The sequence below is a fragment of the Dioscorea cayenensis genome, chromosome 4 (assembly GCF_009730915.1).
Source record: "Dioscorea cayenensis subsp. rotundata cultivar TDr96_F1 chromosome 4, TDr96_F1_v2_PseudoChromosome.rev07_lg8_w22 25.fasta, whole genome shotgun sequence".
NCBI classification, from domain to species: Eukaryota; Viridiplantae; Streptophyta; class Magnoliopsida; order Dioscoreales; family Dioscoreaceae; genus Dioscorea; species Dioscorea cayenensis.
Genome location: NC_052474.1, coordinates 8960514 through 8980233, shown reverse-complemented (window position 1 = coordinate 8980233; position 19720 = coordinate 8960514). Strand labels below are relative to the sequence as shown.

The 19720-nt window shown below is 30.2% G+C and overlaps 1 protein-coding gene and 1 long non-coding RNA gene across 2 annotated transcripts; both read right to left on the bottom strand.

The window, feature by feature from the left end:
• Window positions 1-6526: 6526 nt before the first annotated feature.
• On the bottom strand, window positions 6527-9492 carry LOC120259299 (late embryogenesis abundant protein D-29-like). Its single transcript, XM_039266879.1, has 3 exons — window positions 9310-9492; window positions 9012-9121; window positions 6527-7284 (listed from the first exon to the last, which is right to left on the bottom strand). The coding sequence occupies exons 1-3, from the start codon at window positions 9489-9491 to the stop codon at window positions 6755-6757; spliced, it is 822 nt and encodes a 273-aa protein (XP_039122813.1). The 5' UTR covers window position 9492; the 3' UTR covers window positions 6527-6754.
• Window positions 9493-13864: 4372 nt separating this feature from the next.
• LOC120258191 lies at window positions 13865-16519 on the bottom strand. The gene is made up of 2 exons (XR_005535961.1): window positions 16058-16519; window positions 13865-14072 (listed from the first exon to the last, which is right to left on the bottom strand). It is a non-coding gene; the product is annotated as an uncharacterized LOC120258191 (long non-coding RNA).
• Between the last annotated feature and the right edge of the window lie 3201 nt (window positions 16520-19720).

Genomic DNA, 19720 nt, shown 5'->3' with positions numbered 1-19720 from the left:
CCCACTAAAATAAAATTCACATAAAGATTATAATAATTTTAATCAAGGAAGGAAAAACGAGAGACTCAATATTTCAACCATGCTTTAAAATCTCTTAACGTGGAATGCCTCCTCATTAATTTTAAACTCTTATCATTATAATTATAATTTTTATTAATTATAATCAATTAAGATTTTTATTTTTTTAATTTAATATAAATCAATGCTACATCTCAACTATCTTTTTAAATTAAAAATAATATATTTAAATTTTTTGATATTTCATTTATATATCTTTTCTAAACTAGTGTTTTTTAATTTTTCTCTATCGTCTTTAATAGTATATTTCAAAAATAATGAACATTTTTTAAGGTTAATTTAATGCTTTTATGATATCAATAGAAGTTTATTAAAATTTCTTCTGATTTTATTTATATTATATATATATATATATATATATTTATATTTGTAAGTTTTAAATATATCTATTTTTCAATACTTAATCTTCAAATTTAATTTGATAAGCTAATTTGTCCAAAACAAGGTCCATAAAATTAGTTATATTGTAGTTATAAATTTTTTAATTTCATGGATACTGATACTTAATTTGTTTTTTAAATCTATTTTAATCTATTTTTTTTCAAATATTATATTCTTTCATTATTTTATTAGATTCAAATATTAAGTTATTAATGTATAATAATAAAATTTGCAACACAAAGTTATCCAATAAATATTATTTATTTAATCAAGTGTCTAAATCAATTATTTTTTCAAATATTCTGTTTGAAATTTATATGATTATCACTCTAAAAATCTTTGCAAGTTGTAATTATATGAAAATACATGAGATTTTTTTTAATTATCAAATTTCACAAAAAAAAAAAGTAAAAGAAAACATCCCTGCGCCTGTGTTTTGCAAAATTATATGAAAATTGTAGTGTAAAATCTATGAAAATCTACAAAATTCAACCCCAATTTTGTAGTGCCAGTTTCTTTTGTATATTTTAGATTTTTAAAAATATTAATTATTATAATTATAAATATAAATTAATATATATTTTTTAAAATTTTAAATTTTGTAAGGTGAATTGAGCACCACCTTAATATTGTTGCTGGTTCCGCCATTGCCAATATATAGTCTAAGTTTAAAAAAAAAAAATGAAAGTAAAAATTAAAAGCCTTCTATAGTAAACAAATACAAAAAACCTCATAACTTATTAGAAATGTTTATTTTTTATTTTTTCTTTAATTTTATTATTTTATACGATTAAAGTTATAGTTTGAATGGAATAGCAATCTAAATAAATATTTTAAAAGAAAATTTATGGGGTTAAAATTATAATTTCGATTATTTAACATAATTATTTATCTAAATATGTCACCTATGCTTAATAGGCTTCATGAGCATGAATTGAGTAGGTTAATTTAACGCATTTAATTAATAAATTAATTAATTATTACTTGTTATTTTGTACAAATATAGTCTGAAATATATATTTCTCACATGTATGCAATATATATATATATATATATTAATTATTTTAAATTTAAGTTGTTCTTGATGACTACTCAAAAACTTTTTTTTAGGAAGACAACAAATGCTTTTAGTCAATACATATACAAAAATATATCAGTTATGGTGATTTACAGACCTTTTGGGATTAAATCTCCCAGTTATGTAATCTGAAAAGTGAGAGAAAGAACTCCTTACACAAACCTCCCACAGAGGATCCTATGCATTGTGAGTTGAGGAGTTAGAACTTGAGATGGATAAGACATGATGGGAGACGCTGGCCTCTGGCCGATTCCTAACTATTCAAAAACTTAAATCCATTTTATCTATTGAATATTTTTTAGTTAAAAAAGTACAAAATTGATAGCCAATAATAGATAATGATTAATGGATTTGATGAAAGGTTGAAATTAAGAAGTGCATTATTATTTATTAGACAACAGAAATTTGGTTTACTTTGCCACATTTGTAATCAACTTAACTATCAAAAATATATCAAATGAGTTAACAAGTTGAAAAAGAAAACAAATTAAAATTTTTAGATAACTAGTAAAAGAAAAAACAATATTTAATTATTCCCATCATTCTTGATCTAGTTTTTCTTTTCTTTTTAATTAATACACTTGAAATTAATTGTTACGTTTATTTGGCCAAATTTAAAATTCTCAAATCAAAAGGAAAGAAGCCAATTGAGACGATTGATGAGTGCAGCGTAAAAAATACATAACTTTTGTTCAGTGTCCATAGAACTTTTATTAGAAAGTTAGTTCAATCATTAATTGATGCTTTTAAAGTTCTAATCTACTTATTATCATCTTAAATCTCAAATCATGTAATCCCTTCTAATGTCTACTCATTTAACTTAATTAGGAATTCATTACCAAAGTTTTACAAAATTTGATCTTCAACTTTGATGTCCCATGAAAGGTCATGCAGGTAAAAAAGAAATCTTAGTAAAAGACACTCCAAAATCAGAATTGCTTTTAGATTTTATTCGTAATTTTTTAGCCACCTTAATTATATATATATATATATAATTCTATGCCACTGCCATTAACACATGTTAGTCTTTCCATAATTTTTTAAGTTCATCTAAATAATATATTTTAACATTTTTTTTAAAAAAATGATTAACGATTTATATAAATAGGAATAATATATTTTAATTCACTCCAGGATATTGTCTAAAAAATTTAAATTTCTTTCCCTTGGTGGAAGAGTGGCCCTCTTCAATTCAGTATTGACCTTCATCCCAGCTTTCTGGATTTTCATTTTCAAGTTACCTTCGTGAGCGGTCAAAACCATCAACTCTATTTGGTGTGACTTCATTTAGTTTGGTCTAATTATTGATATAGTTGGATGTAAATTAGTCAACTGTAGGCACACATGTATACCCAAGAACCAAGATGGATGATCCCCGGAACATTGATGACTTCAACCTTGATCTCCTTGGAAAGTAATGGTGGAAGATCATGACTAGAATGGGCCGAATGCTGTGGTTCTGATATCTTTCGCTTGAACTATATTCGCAATGGCCACACTTGGAATCTATAGTAGATAGGAGTTTTTTTTTTTTAAATCCTGAATACCTCCTTCCTTTTAAAATTTGCATTACACCAATCATTAGAGACGGCGAGTCCACACTTTTTGGTCAAAGTAAAGGGTTGATGTGTGCTTATCTATGTATCTTTGGTTGGAGGCTTTTAATGACTCCCAACAACCATTGGCCACTATCAAGGAAGTGATCCCCTTTGTGACCTTAGCCTATCTTGACATAACGCCTTCCCTTGTGAGGCAGGAATCTAAAATCTTCTATCTTGCGCCATATATGGGAGATTCAAAGATATGGAGCTTGAACTTTTCTGGATGGTTTTCTGTCAAATCTTTCTATAAATTCCTTAGTGATGGTGGCCGAAGATATAGTGTGAGACCTTGCATTTGGTGGTGTGACTATACATAGAAAGTCAACTCGTTCATGTAGTTAGCCTGGGATAATAAAATCCTCTCATTAAAAAATTTAGCGACATGAAGGTGTAACAAACTTTCAATTTTCGCCTATTTTCTCTGCCATGCATCTATGGAATCGGTGGACAAACTTTTATTAAGGTATCCATTTGCTACATGCATCTAATTTTTTTATGGTCACTTATTTAGGATGTATGCTCCCCTAGCTCTCTTTGAGGAACTTTGGTCTTTGGAGAGATGCTCTTTGTGGTATGCATAAGAAAATTTGAAATTTCTTTATTTGTGCTATCATTTAGAATATTTGGATTGTATGAAATGATCATATTTTCAACTACTTAATGACCTGGATAACTATGACATTGTGAAAAACTAATCACATGTTTATTATGTGGGCATTTGAATCTCCAGATCCAAAAAGAATTAAATCAAAGGACTCAATCAACATAGTGAAATGCAACTTGTAGTTCTTGGGATTTTGTGAGGGAAAGAAGATGATTATGGAGAGATTGTGTTTTCTCTAAAACCCAAATGATTCTCTATTAGTGCCACGTGTCTCTGTGGGAGAAGATCATGTCTTAACTCTTTTCAGGGGTCAATATGTCCGGTTATGTTTTAGTTCTTTTATCTACTTTTTCTTATTATCTTTTCATCCACTTCAAGTAGAATTGTTATAGTCCTCCCCTTATTTTATTCATGTTATATATATATATATAGAGAACCCATCATCTAGGGACGTCCCTAGATTTCAAATCTAGGGATGTCCATAGTAGCCATCGGATGAAAATCTGACGGCTCTTATTATTATGAATAGTAGAAACCGCGTTCTACAGTGTTGTACAGTGATCATGAACAGTAAAAAGGTGTACAGTGTTTATATAATCAATCAACCATCGGATGATGATCCAATGGTTTAGATTTAAAAACATCCCTAGATTTGAAATCTAGGGACATCCCTAGATGATGTTTTCCCATATATATAATTTAAATAGTTTATCATCTTTTAAAAGAAAAAAATAGCTACCTTTAACAGATGAAAATAGACTAAAGCAAATCCATATCAATAATTATTTTAATTAGAATTGAACAACATTTGTTATTAAAAGCTTTAATGTTTTTTCAAAATAACAAAAAGCCAAGAAAGAGGAGTCAGAGGAAGTATGTTCCATCGAATAACAATTAAGCATGGATAGAAACATTGTATGATCAGTGTGTGTGTGAGTGACTTGTTTACATTTTTAAAAACCATAAATAAAGAAATAAAAACTTGCGCAAATGTGATAAAATACCACTCGAGTGAAACCCTGCGGTGGAAAGGTAGGCACAGGGTTTTGGTATTGTAGAAGTACTGCTCACAGCAGTGTACTGTTCATGCGATATTCCGGACTCTGATACGGTTTATGACATTATTTTAAATGTCTTCGGTGATCTCCTGTGGGAATCATTGTTCTTTTCCATCTAGGGTTGTATGGTAGAAGAAATTATTAGTTTAGTTTGGTTTTTGTAAAATCTTTCGGGTTAACAAATTCCTAAGTGATCAATAAGCCACTGTAATCTGATGCATGATTGAATCTATCTACCCCTTAATGATCCCTTAATGGGAAGGAGCGAAAAAAAAGTATAATACTTGAATTGGTCCCTCTATTTTTCTCTATCTTCCCTTTTGGTCCCTCTACTCAGAAATACTTCCCACTAGTCCCTCTACTCTTGAAAATGACCTAACTTAGTCCTTTTACTCTTAGGGGCCATTTGGTTCATGGTAATGTAGAAAGATTACCACGTCTGGCATTGCACCGGTGGTAATCTGGATGGTAATATCATATTACCAACTTATAAATATTATCAAGAAAGTTGGTAATCCTATTACCACCAAATTTAGTGTCTATCTTACATTACTGTGGTAATCTTATAACTTTTTTTATATTTTAGCAAATTGATTACCATGACAACTAAACACGGCAATGAACTATTCCCGGTAATAAGAGTTCCCAACCGAACATGATTATATCAAATTACAGCAATATTCCAACCATGTAACATTCCCACTCATATTACCATAATAATCTTGTTATGTGGTAATATGTCATTACTACGAACCAAACGGCTCCTTAGTCTCTTTTCATCCAGTCCCTCTATTTTTGAAAATACAGCCACTAATTGGCTCATTTTAGAGTAGAAGGCACTAAGTAGAACCATTTTTAAAAGTAGAGAGACTAGTTAGAAGTATTTTTTAGTAGAGTGACCAAAAAGGAAGAGAGAGAAAAGTAGAGGAACCAATTCGGGCATTATATCAAAAGAAACCATTTGAATTAATCAAGTAAGAATAAAAATAGATATAAATATATATTATGAAAACGGTTCAAAATGTCAAAATCACTGAACGGAGAAAGAGGATCAACTATTTTGTCTACATTATATATGGTTCCAATATTGTATATATAAAACAACTTTTATAATTCTTCTTATTTAAATTGTGAAAAGAGAGAATATAATGGTTGAAAACGAGGTAATTGTTTACAAGCATAATTCAATTTTATGTGAGTGATAGAATTCCAATAGAAAAGAAAATGTTGAGCAGGTTCCAGCATCCACCACATACTAATACATCAACAAAATTGAGAATGATTTACTCAAGTTTGGCACATTTAGTACTTTAAGTGATAGAATGGATTTTAGCTATAAAAATTGGGATAATTTGTAGATTTTCCTTTCAAAAGTTGTTCTAGGAGAGAAAGGACCAATTGAAAAACAAAAATCATAATAATTGTGTGAAAACAATCTTTGGAAAGGTATATATTGTGTTTAAATTATTTTAGGTTCAAATCACAAGTTTGAGAATAAAATTGCATCAAGGAAATGAAAGTGTACTTCAGAAAAATAAAGACCAAATAATTTTTATTTTTACTATGCTTTGAAAAAATTAATTCTAAAGCTAATAATCCTTCAAACAAATACAAATTAAACCAGTACCCTCTCCAATAACCAAAGATTTAAAGGTTCGAGGGTTGTCACATGTCTAAAGAAAAGAAAAAGCTGTCAAAGAATGCAAGGATATATGGAAGCATAAGCTTAAACAAAAAGAAGGCCATCTTCATGGCTTTATTCATTGCAGCTAAGTGAAGTTACAACTGTCTAGAAACAAATACAGACAATGAGCAACTAGCTATACATAGTCACACATCTTCATGCAAACTCAAAACCAAACATTAATTTTTCAAACGTAGAGAAGGATTTCATAAACATAATTTGGAAAATCTCTTCATGCTACTTCACTTCTTACATCATCTCAATAAATTCTCACAGCTCTTCTGGATTTGCACTCCTAAGAGCTCCCAAATCTCCATTTGTACTCTTTGTTACCTTATCCTTTGCAGTTTCATAGCCTTCCTTCGCATTGGCCATCGTCATCGAATCCTTTGCACCGGTATAAGCATTACTCACCGTCACTTTTGCATCTTCAAATGCCTTTCCTGCAGTGTTTGCTGCATTCTTGGCTTCTTCTTGCATCTTACCTGCCACTTCTCCTGCCTTGTCCTTCACTGTTCCAGCACTGTCCATCCTTATCGAATCCTTTGCACCTTGATAAGAATCACTCATGCTCTCCTTTGCACCTTCAAAAGCCTTTCCGGCAGTAACTGCTGCATTGTTAAGTCCATCTACCACCTTCCTCGACACTCCTCCTACCTTGTACTTCACTGATGCAATCGACATCGAGTCCTTTGACATCGAATCCTTGGCACCCATATAAGCATTATTCATTGTCTCCTTTGCACCTTCATACGCCTTCTCTGCAGCATCTTTCATCTCTCCAGCCTTCTGAGCAGCATCTAAAAGATAAATGGTTTAAACATCAAATGCGCGCACACCAAAATCACCAACAAATTATTGTAAGAAATAATTAATCGGGTGAAGTTGCTACTTCACATCTATGCAAGTAAAATGTAATTTTCAATTCAACATCTCAACATAGTAAAATACTTGCATCGCATGTAGTAGAAGGTAGTTCAAACCGATAATGATCACACTAATGCTTGCAAACAGTAGGTTAGTACAACAGCACTAGTCTTGAAGCAATTGAATTAAACAGAATCAAAACAGCACTATAAATTGTCGGATGCTTTTACATTAATGTTTGACGTTTTAAAATGATGTTAGAAGGCCCTCATGTCATTCCTCTTCACATGTTTGTGATTATTATGTTTCTATATCATGATAAGGCTCCAAATTTCTAGATTTTTCGGTAAAAGCTGAAGTCACTAAAGTTACAAATCATGAGTTCAACTTTAATCCTCCACAGTAAAGCTCATTTGGTTCTGTTGATATAAAAAGGTTACGTCTACTTGGTGTATTAGCCTTTTCTACTCTAGGGTACATTCTTAATCTTCTATTTTCATCGATATCATTGCATTCTTCTTATAAAAGGTATCCAGTTATTAAATCATGTCTAATTAATCACACTTTGATCAGCTCATTGAACTAATATAAATATATATAACTACAGAGCACAAAGCATGATATGTGTCATGGAACTAAAGTAGTGGTCAAGCTCTGTGTGCCATAAAAGAGACATTGCTTCATAGCAAATCAATCACTTCAAAGGAAAGAGTGAGTGATGTTTTCTATTCCTTAGAAAACTAATGATTCCCCACAATATACTTTTGAACTTCTATGGAAAAAAAGGTGGCAAGTTACACAGTTATCAGAAGCATGCTAAACTTTATCAGCTTTTTCATTTTTTAGAGAGAGAGAGAGAGAGAGAGAGAGAGAGAGAGAGAGAGAGATGATGATGGACTTTATCAGCCTAAAGATCATATATACCATTATTGAAACTATTTGAAATCTATCAGTTCACAGATTTAATTAGCCCTAATAATTTCATTAATTGAGCATGGTTTTCTTCTTAAAAAAACATAATCATTATTGTATTTCTTTGATAAAATGAATTCAATTCAAGATGCTTATTCTTGCAACAAAAATGATTTTAGCAGCGGATTTTTTCCTTCGTTCTAAGTAATAACTTTGGGGCATCAAATTATAGTTCACTACTGGCCTTTAATGGTTAGTTTCATTAATATTACATATCTACTGATGACGAGATTATTCCTAAAGTCGAACAAATAACAAAGTGATCGATCATTGCTCAACTTTCAAGTTTAAGACAAACATTACATTCCCTACTAATAAATTTAATCTTGTTGATTTTTTTTTCTCAGAATATATACAACCTTGGGTGCTGAGTATCATGCGAGTTGAATACATTATCCTAAGATCTTCAAGGAATGCCATGGGTACAAAATAACTATCCCGAATTAATTTGAATTTCTGAAATCAATTATAGCTATTATTCTTCTTGGATGACTATCATTGATTTGTGGTTGATCAACTCAGTAAAAGTATTTTGTACAAATAACATTAATCAAACACCAATCTACACAAATTGAGTGACACTAAACAAATGCACACAATGATCACCATCAGATACCAGACAATGGACAAACAAACAAATAAAAAACTTTCAAATGATAGAAGAAACTCAAATAAAATCCATATATACCTGATGCAGCTTCTGTCATCTTATCCTTGGCCATTCCGGCGAATCCTTCGGCCTTCTCCTTCATCACATCTGACGCCATCCGCGCATTATCACGTCTCAACCCAAGTTCACTACATCATATCAGTTCCCAAACTTAAAGAAGCCAAACCAAAATATTAAAAATAAAAAAAAAAGAAAAAGAAAATTAACTACTTTCTCTTTGAGGCATATCTTCAAGAAATTAAACTACATTCACAAACATCATCCCTAAATCATAAATCTAATGAAGGTTAATTAATTACACAATAAGAAAACATACTCAGAAAGCTTTCCTTGCACCCAGTTAGCCCATGATCCAGAGGGCTCCTTCGCCATACTCAAACTATCCTTGGCATTGTCCATGTCATTGGAAGCCATCACATTTCCCAACAACAATAACAACACAAACAACACAAGCATACTTGACATGATGATCAAAGAGACTTCCTTTCTTCGTGCCATGTTCGTTTGGGGAGTTATGGATTATGGATTGCAGAAAGGAGAGGCTTTTAATTTATATAGGCCTTGCACGGAGGAGTTACGACCATGAAGAGGTGTGAGTGTTAGACGTTGCATGGAAGTTTAGAGACCGCACGTACTCACGTTGGGGCGGTTCTATTGCCGGGCCTGAAGGAGGTTGTATGGTTTTCTGAATAATAATAATAATAATAATAATAATAATAATAATAATAATAATAATAATTATTATTATTATTATTATTATTATTATTAATATAAAGTGAGATTGTATCTTAGGATGTGTTTGATACGCAGCTAAGTACATCACAAGCAGTACGAACAGAACAAGTAGTTGTGGTACAACACAACTATTTGTTTTGTACCATGTTTGATATTCTATGGGATAGCTTCTCGAGTACTGGACAAAGATATTATAAAATTACTTCTAATACCCTTTATATTATTTTATGTTTATTTTACAATAAACAACTTCACAATAAGGTATCGTTTTCAATATTTTAATTATTTTTTTTATAATTAATCAATTTAGTAAATTATAATTATTTTTTTAAAATTTTTAAAATATATGCAAAATTAATTTTTTCTGTTAAAAAATACATGATAAATTTCGTTAATATATCAATTAGTAAAATAATATTATTTTTTATATGAGATTGCTAATATGTTTGATATATCTATGAAAATCATATTTATGATTCAGGAATATAAGATATAAAGAGATTTATATATATTTTTTATACAATTTAAATTTTTAATTTTTAAATTAAATATATTAAAAAAAAATTATGTTAATTTTTATGATTTAAAATTTTAATTTTAAGATATTGATCTTACATTTAAAAAAATATTATATTATTAAAATTGATTAGCATCGTGGGACTTGATGAGCGTCATGGGATGTGATATATATATGATTGTATTTTTTATTCTTTATTATGGGTAATTTAGTCTTTTAGTTGTGTTGTACCACGATAAAACTTTTGTACCGATGTTTTGATCGTACAAAATTTTAACTACTTGTGCTGTACTCTGACATCCTCTTGTGCTGTACTTTCAATTTTTTAACAAACTAAACAAAGAACAAGAGAAGTTGTGTTGTGCTATACCTCAAAATTTTGGGTATCAAATGGACCCTAGATTTTCTGAAAAATACAAACACGTCCTTGGGTAATTAATTGAGGCGTACTAGAGTATTTCGCATAACAAAGGGTTTGAAAGGAAGAAATTTAAGGGATGAAATTAAAGGTATATACGTTCACATTCTGCCTTTTGGATTATTATTATTATTATTATAATAGTAGTAAAATATAATAATAATTTATACATACTGTTAATGTAAATGTATAAACAACTCTGAGAGTGATTCAAGGAACAATTTAAATATTTTTATTTATATTAAATATGGTATTAATAATTGAAAATTTTAATTGCATAATAGGCATTAGTTTTCATCATGGACATTAAATCGGTTTTATATTAAGTATAAGATGTTCTAATTGGAGAGGGTTTTAATGAAGATTTTTAATTTTTTTTTTCATATATTTAAAGTGGCATTGATTTCATCATGTCCATTAAATCGGTTTTTATATTAAATCCTTTCTATTTTTCTAGTTTTTTTTGAAGATTTTGGTTTAAAAAATATTTAACAATATTTATTTGGTATTTAAATATGTTTATATTAAATATTTAATATGATTTTCTAATGAAAACGGGTGGTAATCTGATTGGAGAGGGTTTCAAAGAAGATTTTAAATTTTTTTTTTTTTGCATATGTTTAAAGTGTCATTGATTTCATCATGACTATTAAATCTGGTTTATATTAAATCATTCCTATTTTTAAAAGTTTTTGGTTTAAAAAATATTTAACAATATTTATTTGGTATTATATTAAATATTAAATATGCAAAAAATATATATAGGAGACTAATAGATAATATTATTATATAAAATAAGATCTACTAATAAAAATGGATGATAATATGATTGGAGAGGGTTTCAAAAAAAGATTTTAAAGCTCTTTTTTAAATAATTTTCTCCATTATATTATGAACATATAAAATTTAATGGAATTGATTTTGTCATTGGCATTAAGCCAGACCTACTCATGGAAACCGATGGCCTTTGGAAATTGAAAATCTTTGCTAAAATTATTTGGAATTATTTGTTTAGAAAAGAATAAACAACATTTATTTGGTATTACATAAAATATTAAATGAACCAAAAAAAAATTAATGACATTTATTTCTTATTGCATTAATTACAACATGGGCTTTATTATTATTTTTTTAAAATTACCAATAGATTCATATTTATTAAAATGATATAGATTGGGTTTACGGGAAGATGAATAGACAATTGAAGAAGAAGATGAAAAACCTAAAATTAAAAAAATTAAATGATGGTGTTCAAATATATTGTCCATATTCTAATGAAGATGAATAACAATTCCATTTCTTGGTATTTTCACATAAATAGTCTATAATGTTACTATTTAGTTTATCATGGTTTTGTTATTTTTTTAATACGATTGATCAAATATTTGTTGTTTGGTTGTGTGTGTGTGTGTGTGTGTTTTTTTTTTATTTATTTATTGCAAATATCACAATTGTCTGATATATTTTTATTTGAATTGAGTTGTAGGTAGTGAAAATCAAGCCAAGTAAGTGTTATGCCAAAAGTTTTTAATTTTTTTTTTATAAATTATCTATATACATACTATTAAAGTAGATATATAATTTGATGTTTATTAATTATAATCAATAAAAATATTTAATTTTTCTTTAATTTAATATAAATCATCTCAACTATCTTCTTGAAACTTAAAATAATAAATTAAAAATCTTTTGTGTTTTACTGTAATCCTTAATCATTTCTATTTCATGTATAAATTATTTTTTTATCTAATGTATTTGAAAAATACTGTACAATTTTTATGCTTAATTTAATGTTTTTATTATAAAATTATTAGAAGTTTATTAAAAGTTTCTTCTGATTTATTTGTATTATATGTTTTTATTTGTAGTCTTTAAATATATTCATTTCTCAATACTTAATTTTCAAACTTAGTTTAATAATATAATTTATTTTAAAAAACAAAACAAAAACAAAACCAATCAAAACAAAAACAAAAAAAACTCTGCCATAAAATTAGCAATATTGTAATTATAAATTTTAAAATTGCAAGATAGAGATGCTTAAATTGTATTTAATAAATTTTTATTCAAATTTTATGTTCTTTCATTATTTTATTAGTTTCAAATGTTAAATTATTAACGTATAAAAATAAAATTTGCAATTAGGTGATCCAGTAATTACTATTTTTTAATCAATTATCTATATCAATTAATGTTTTTTAAATATTCATTTTATAAATCTATATGATTATCACTCTAAAAAAATCATATATTTTTTTATTACATTTAAGTTTTATTTATATTACTTATTATATTAATAATTGAAGAACTTTAATTGCACAGTTGCACTTATTTATTTATGCAATAGATATCCATAAGATTTTTTTAAATCAAAGGATACAACAGTTTCCATTGTATGAATTATTTAATTATATTATTTTTATAATCTGCTCCCAAATGTTTGAAGGAATAAATTTAAAGTTTTTATTACATTTAAGTTTTTATTTATATTACTTATGATGTTAATAATTAAAAAAACTTTAATTGCACTTATTTATTTATGCAAAACTCCGATGTGAAGCTGGGGAGAATGCCTAGTAATAATAATAATCCAAAGGTAGAATTTGAATATATATGCTTTTAATTTCATCCCTTTAAATTTCTTCCTTTCAAACCCCTTGTTTTGCAAGATACTTAGTATGCCTCAATTAATTATCCAATGATGTGTTTGTTTCAACAAATCTAAGATACAATCTCATGAATATGTCTCAATTAATTACCCAAGGATGTGTTTGTATTTTCTTTCAGAAAATCTAAGATACAATATCACTTCATGTTATAATAATAATAATAATAATAATAATAATAATAATATAATAATAATAATAATAATAATAATAATAATAAGACCTAATTTTTTTTCTCAATAATTAAAAGACACAATTCTCTAGATTCCAAAAAAAAGCCAATTGAAATTAACACAATCAAGCACAAAGGACATAAATGAAATAAATGTAGCACCTTGTGCTAATTGATAAATGTCTAAATATGCATATTTTTATGTATACATTTTATACATTATCCATGTATTTTTATTGAATTAATGCCGTTTTATGCGTTGTGTCATGCCCCGAACACAGTGCGCTAACAAACAGTCGCATACCCATAAGGCCGAGACCAAGTGAGCATGCAAGGTCTCAGAACCTACCTTACAAAAGGATATAATGTCTAATAGACAACTGGATTCAGAAACCAAAAGAAGTTACAAGGTTCAAAATACAACGAAATCAACTAACAAGATCTGACACAACAATTATTCAAAGATATGAAAATCTAAAACCCCAAGAAAGCGAAATTTATCAACTTGCTAGCACTAGAAGACAGTTTGCCCCAAGACACTAAGCTGCCACCACTCACACCTATTCCTGATCTGAAAAAAAAACAAACAAAAACAATTTAATGAGCTTAGGAGCACAGTAAGCAACCACTAAAAAAGTTGAGGTTATAAAAAGTTTCAAAAATTCAGAATAGAAATCAGTAATATGATATAGCAGAACAATTACTGAAATACAATTCACAATCAAAACAAAAACATCCAATATAGCTTGATTTTTCAGATAAATAAAGTATATGTCTCCCGATAACCATAGTCGAAACAAAAATATCAGAGTTCATTTGTTTACCCTTAGTCACTCGAGCTAGAATATCAAAGAGTTCATTTGTTTATCTTTGGTGACCCGAGTTAGAATATTAAAGGCCGCTATTCTTTACCGACGGAACAGTGCGAAACTATAGTTTCTTAACATATCAGATACGTGTCAACACTGTCAGTGTTTAACCCCCAGTGACAGGGTTAGTACATAGTCAATTGGGGACTAATTTTAATGTCAAAATACTTAATGCCAGCAAAAACATAATATCAAAGTTTAGACTGAGCTAAATACGGGGTAAATCGGCAAGTAATTTCATCAGCCGCATGATCCCATTTTTATAATATTAAAATAAACCAGTTATTTAAATTTGAACCGATAATTTATCAAAATTGTCAAATAACTAAATATTCCAGATAACTCACAAATATAATTAATATAATTTTAAAACAATTGAGAGAAATATAAATAATCACAATTTAAATAAAATATCTGATAATTCACATAATAAATAATCCAAAATTAAATAAATATTTAATAACTCAAATAATTTCAGATACTTCAAAAAAAGATATCATAAATCAGAAATTTAGCTAACTAAAAGATAATTCTGAAAATAGTCATAATTAAAGAAGTAATAAATGACTAATCAACCAACAATGAATGTATAAAATAATTAAATTAACAAATTTAGCTAGTGTCAAAAAGATATATATATATATATATATATATATATATATAGTATAATTTATATGTTGTTACTTACCTAGATTTCTTCAAATTCTAACTTATACTCAAAGACAAGATCATCCCTTCTTGAAATATATTAGAAAAGGCATAGCCCAAATACAAAACTCAAAACATAATTTTAACAAAACTCAAAACAATGAACCATAAACCAAGCCAAAAAGAAAGGACTATTCACACATGCTCCTAGTACTAGACATCTCATGTGACCAAAGAATAAAGAATACTAAAATACTAGTTATGGCCTCAAGATTAAGGAGGAACTAATACACAAGGATCTTACTCATGCAAGGCTTCAAGTATAACTCCCACACTATTTGGCCACCAAGCAGTAAGACAAGGTTAACTAGCAAATGCATGGCAAAACATATGGTCATTGAAAAAGAAGCAATTCAAGCATACATACCTATACATGTATAGGTAAAATCATATCAGATTTGACATCTAAAAAGATTGAGAACATCTAGATTTGGCAAACTAGAATGAGGGAAGATTAGAGCAATTACAAGACTTGTGATCAAAATAATTGCATCTATATGAAGAAACAACTCATAGTTGGCATATACAAAGTCTTGAAGCAACTATTCACAAAAACAAGAACTAAAGAGAAAATCTCAAAGTCAACTAGATTAAGACAATACTACAACTAATAGGTGCCAAGAATGCATAAAGACATGGAGGAAAAGCTAGTCATGCATGAAAATGCTCGTAGGCTTAAGCAACCAACACTAACTTAAACCATAAATCAAGCAACTCGTGCCAAGAGATCAAGAAAAGGCAACCTAATCACAATGTATAGATATCGTAGATTCCCAAGGCATAGCAAGCAACAAGAACTCATTGAGGCATTTTAATAAACACCTTATGTGCAAGATGAATGCTATGGTTTGCATCATTTGCCTAAAACCATGCTAGGGGGAAAAAATATACAAACATTCCAACATCACAAGCAAAGACAAGATCCTATCTCATACAAGGTTTTTAAACCCTTACACATGCACAAGAGAAACTAGATTACCAATCATCAAGCCTCTAAGAAACAACATGGTTGCATATACACTCCAAAACAAAGAGAAAAGGGTTGCCTAAGGTTCAGTTGCCCAGCTCCTCCACAAGCTTCCTCTCCACCCTCCATCAAAGCTCTAATCCCTTCCAAAAATCCTAGCCAGAAGCAAGAGAGAAAGAGGACTGCTTACAAAAGTCAAAATCCCTAACACTTTACTGCAGGAATGGCCGGCGACATGGCATCAGAGAGGGACGGAGTGATTGTTGGAAAGGTGAGGCATGGTTGTTGGAAATGGCTGTCAAGTATGGCTTTGGTGGGAGAAGGTGAGTAGTTTAAAGGAGGAAGACAAAGAAAAACTTACGATTTCAATTGAAGAATGATAAGAGAAAGTTGTGGTGGTGGGATCCATATGTTGTTTACTTTTATTTGCTTGATAGGGTATCAAAAGGTGATTAAGAGTTCAAAACATATTTCGGGCTGAATTCAGGATGAAAAGAAGCAAGTTCAGAGATGAAGCATTGTAGTAGTTTTACTGCAGCAATACTGTGTTCTCATGTGGCCCACACAGTACTCGCATGACCTGTCCAAAACACCATGCGACCCCTATGTGCCCACATAAAGTCTGTATGACCCTTCCAGAAAGCTATACGACCTTCATGTGCCCAAATTGAGTGTATAATTTTACAAAATTTAATATCATTTTTTACACTTATTAAGTATGTATTAGAGTAACATTATGGAATTTGATGTTAAATATGGTGTATTTTGCATTCTTAGGCTTCAGGAGGTGCTTAAGGACAGGAGAGAGAGAGAGAGAGAGAGAGAGAGCCAAAAGAAGCATTCTAGAGCTAAAACGATGAAGATGGAGCTCTCTCAGCATCAACTAGTGATGAACTCTGATTGGAAGTATGAAAAGGGGAAGAAATCAAGAGAAAAAGGGTCAGAGAGATAGTGAGAAAGGGAGACAGAAATGAGAGAAAAGAAATGAAGAGAATGCTAATTGTCCCCTCTTTCATTCATTTCTTGGCACTTTAAAGCCTGGCAACAACATAACTCATTTCACCCATTGGTTACCTATCATCCACTACGCTATTTCAAATTACATTGCTCCTTGATTTACCATCCCATTCATGCACTAATCACATGATAAAGTCCTTAAATCTGGTGACACCTGTCAATCTCATATTTGTGCGTTTGGATCTCCTTGGATGATGCTCGATTTGGCCTTCTTCCTCTCGGGTCTATTTGACTTGGTCAACTATGACCGTAACAATTTTACAGTACACTCATTAAGCATGTATTAGAGTAACATTATGACATTCTATGTTAAACATGGTGTATTTTGCATTCTCAGGCTTTAGGTAGTGCTTAAAGATGGGAGAGAAAGCCAAAAGAAGCATTCTAGAGCTAAAATGATGAAGATGGAGCTCTCTTGACATCAAATAGTAAAAAACAAGCCAGACAGACTCACTTACGGTTACCTTATGACCGTAAGCCTCTTCTAGAGAATCTTACGAGCATGCTTATACTTGTAAGGAGAAGCATAAAGACAAACCAAAAGAGCATATAGGGAGGACTTATGCCCGTAAATCAAACCATAAGGGCCATCTAGAAGAGTTTATGAGCACAACATACGTCCGTAAGAGTGGTCACTAGGGTAATCCAAAGGAGCTTATGGTCCAATACTTACTCCAGTAGGCTAGACTGTAACACAAGACTGAAGATCTTATGGACAAAACTTATGATCGTAAGTGATCCCGTAAGGTTAGTGACTCATCATCCCCAGCTCCTTACGTATGACTGCGTTCTTACATCCATAAGTAGCCCGTAAGTTACTAGCTATAAATATTTTCTAAAGAGGATTGTTATGGCATCTTTTGTTCTATTTGAAGGTAAGGCTTGGGGAAAGAAATGGGCAGATCTCCGGGGCTTTGGAGGTGAATTAAGAGGGAGAATCAGCCCACCTATCTTGGAGAAGAAGGATTGTAGCCATCAAGATTAGCTTGATGGCGTTCATGGAAGGTTTTTGGGTGTTCTTTGGCAATCATCTCTTGACACAATTGAGAAGGGAGGTTTTCATTGTGTCTTGTTGTTTGGATGCTTACTTTCCATTAATGGAAGCTAATTTTGTAGATGTTTAGGCATAGTTGAAGTCTAAGGTTTTATTCTATTTTGACATTGGCTGTGGATCTTGTTGCTTTAATTGTTTCATAATTGAAATTTATATTATTTGAATCCAAATGCGTGTTTTGTATGACTTGATTGCTAACGAGGCAAAATCCCTAATTTTCATGTATGATGTGTTTTGTGACGAATTAAAATACCCACCTAGCATAGACATGCCACGATTGGAGGGGATTTTGAGTAAGCCTAGCAATGAGGTACTTTGGAGTCGAGAGTTCTCCTCTCTAAATCCTCCCTAGTAAATTAACAAGTGATTTACATGCTCTTTGCAATCGTAGGGAATAGATTTTAGGAGAAATCACATTTCAATTCTGTATGGGATTAGGGATAATCTTTTTGCAAGAAGGATTATCTATTTCAGAAATTCTTGTTAGTTTATATTGAGATTTCATAAAGTACAATGCAATTGAGATTTCATAAAATTATTGATTTTTTTAATTTAAAATTCATAAAATTAAAAATTTAGTGGCGTTTTTAGAGAAAAATGCTGTGAATTTTGAAAATTGAAATTGGTGCCATTTATTTGAATATTTTAAACTGTGCGGTGTTTTTACAAAAAACGCCGCTAAATGCTTAGATTTTTTATTTTCTATAAATACTATCTTCAATTAAAATTAGGTGGATGAAAAGTTAACTAGAGGAAGAGACGAGAAGAAAAGGAAGCGAAGAGAAAAAGAAGAGAAAGTAAGATGATGATGGTGATGATGAAGCTAGTAGTAGTAGTAGTAGTAGAAGAAGAAGAAGAAGAAGAAGAAGAAGAAGAAGAAGAAGAAGAAGCCACATAACCCCTATCATCCCACATGGAGACTATATAAACCCTTTTCAGCACACTTTACTACTTGATAGGCCTGTACGCTTGCATTAACTCCTATTATCCCATATGGAGACCACATAAACCCCGAGCTTCATCAAAAGCTTATTTTTGTGACCAATGTGGCCCCCATGCATCCGTATAGGTGCCCACACACTTGGGGAAGAATAAAAGGATAAATTTTGGGTTTGGGAAGTAGTTTTGGCCACCATTCATCTCTGCACATTGCAATTTCCAAATCTCAATAAGAGGAGGCTCCTTTGAATTTAAATTGAAGGGAGAGGAAGGTAAATCTAAAGAGATTCATCTTGTGAGCTTCATCGGAGAAGAAATCAAAGCAACACCATATTTTGGGGATTCTAGGAGGGCGACATCATTAGGATCTGACGAGTTTCTCCACATTCATCACTAGTAGACAGATAGGGAGTTTCACCATGAGTTCTTCTTTTTTTCATATTAATTTTGTGATTCCCCTTTCATTCATGTCAAACTAAACTCCCAAGGCCACAAGGCATTTGTGAACCTTGGGAGGAAAATTTTGTATGAAAGATTACTTTATTTATTAATGCATGTTGGCTTATATCTTGGGTTTAATCTATGTGCATCATGTTTAATCTACAATGAATTGCTTCCGTAGGTTAATTTTGAATTGTATGTGTAGAATGAGATGTTTTCATATA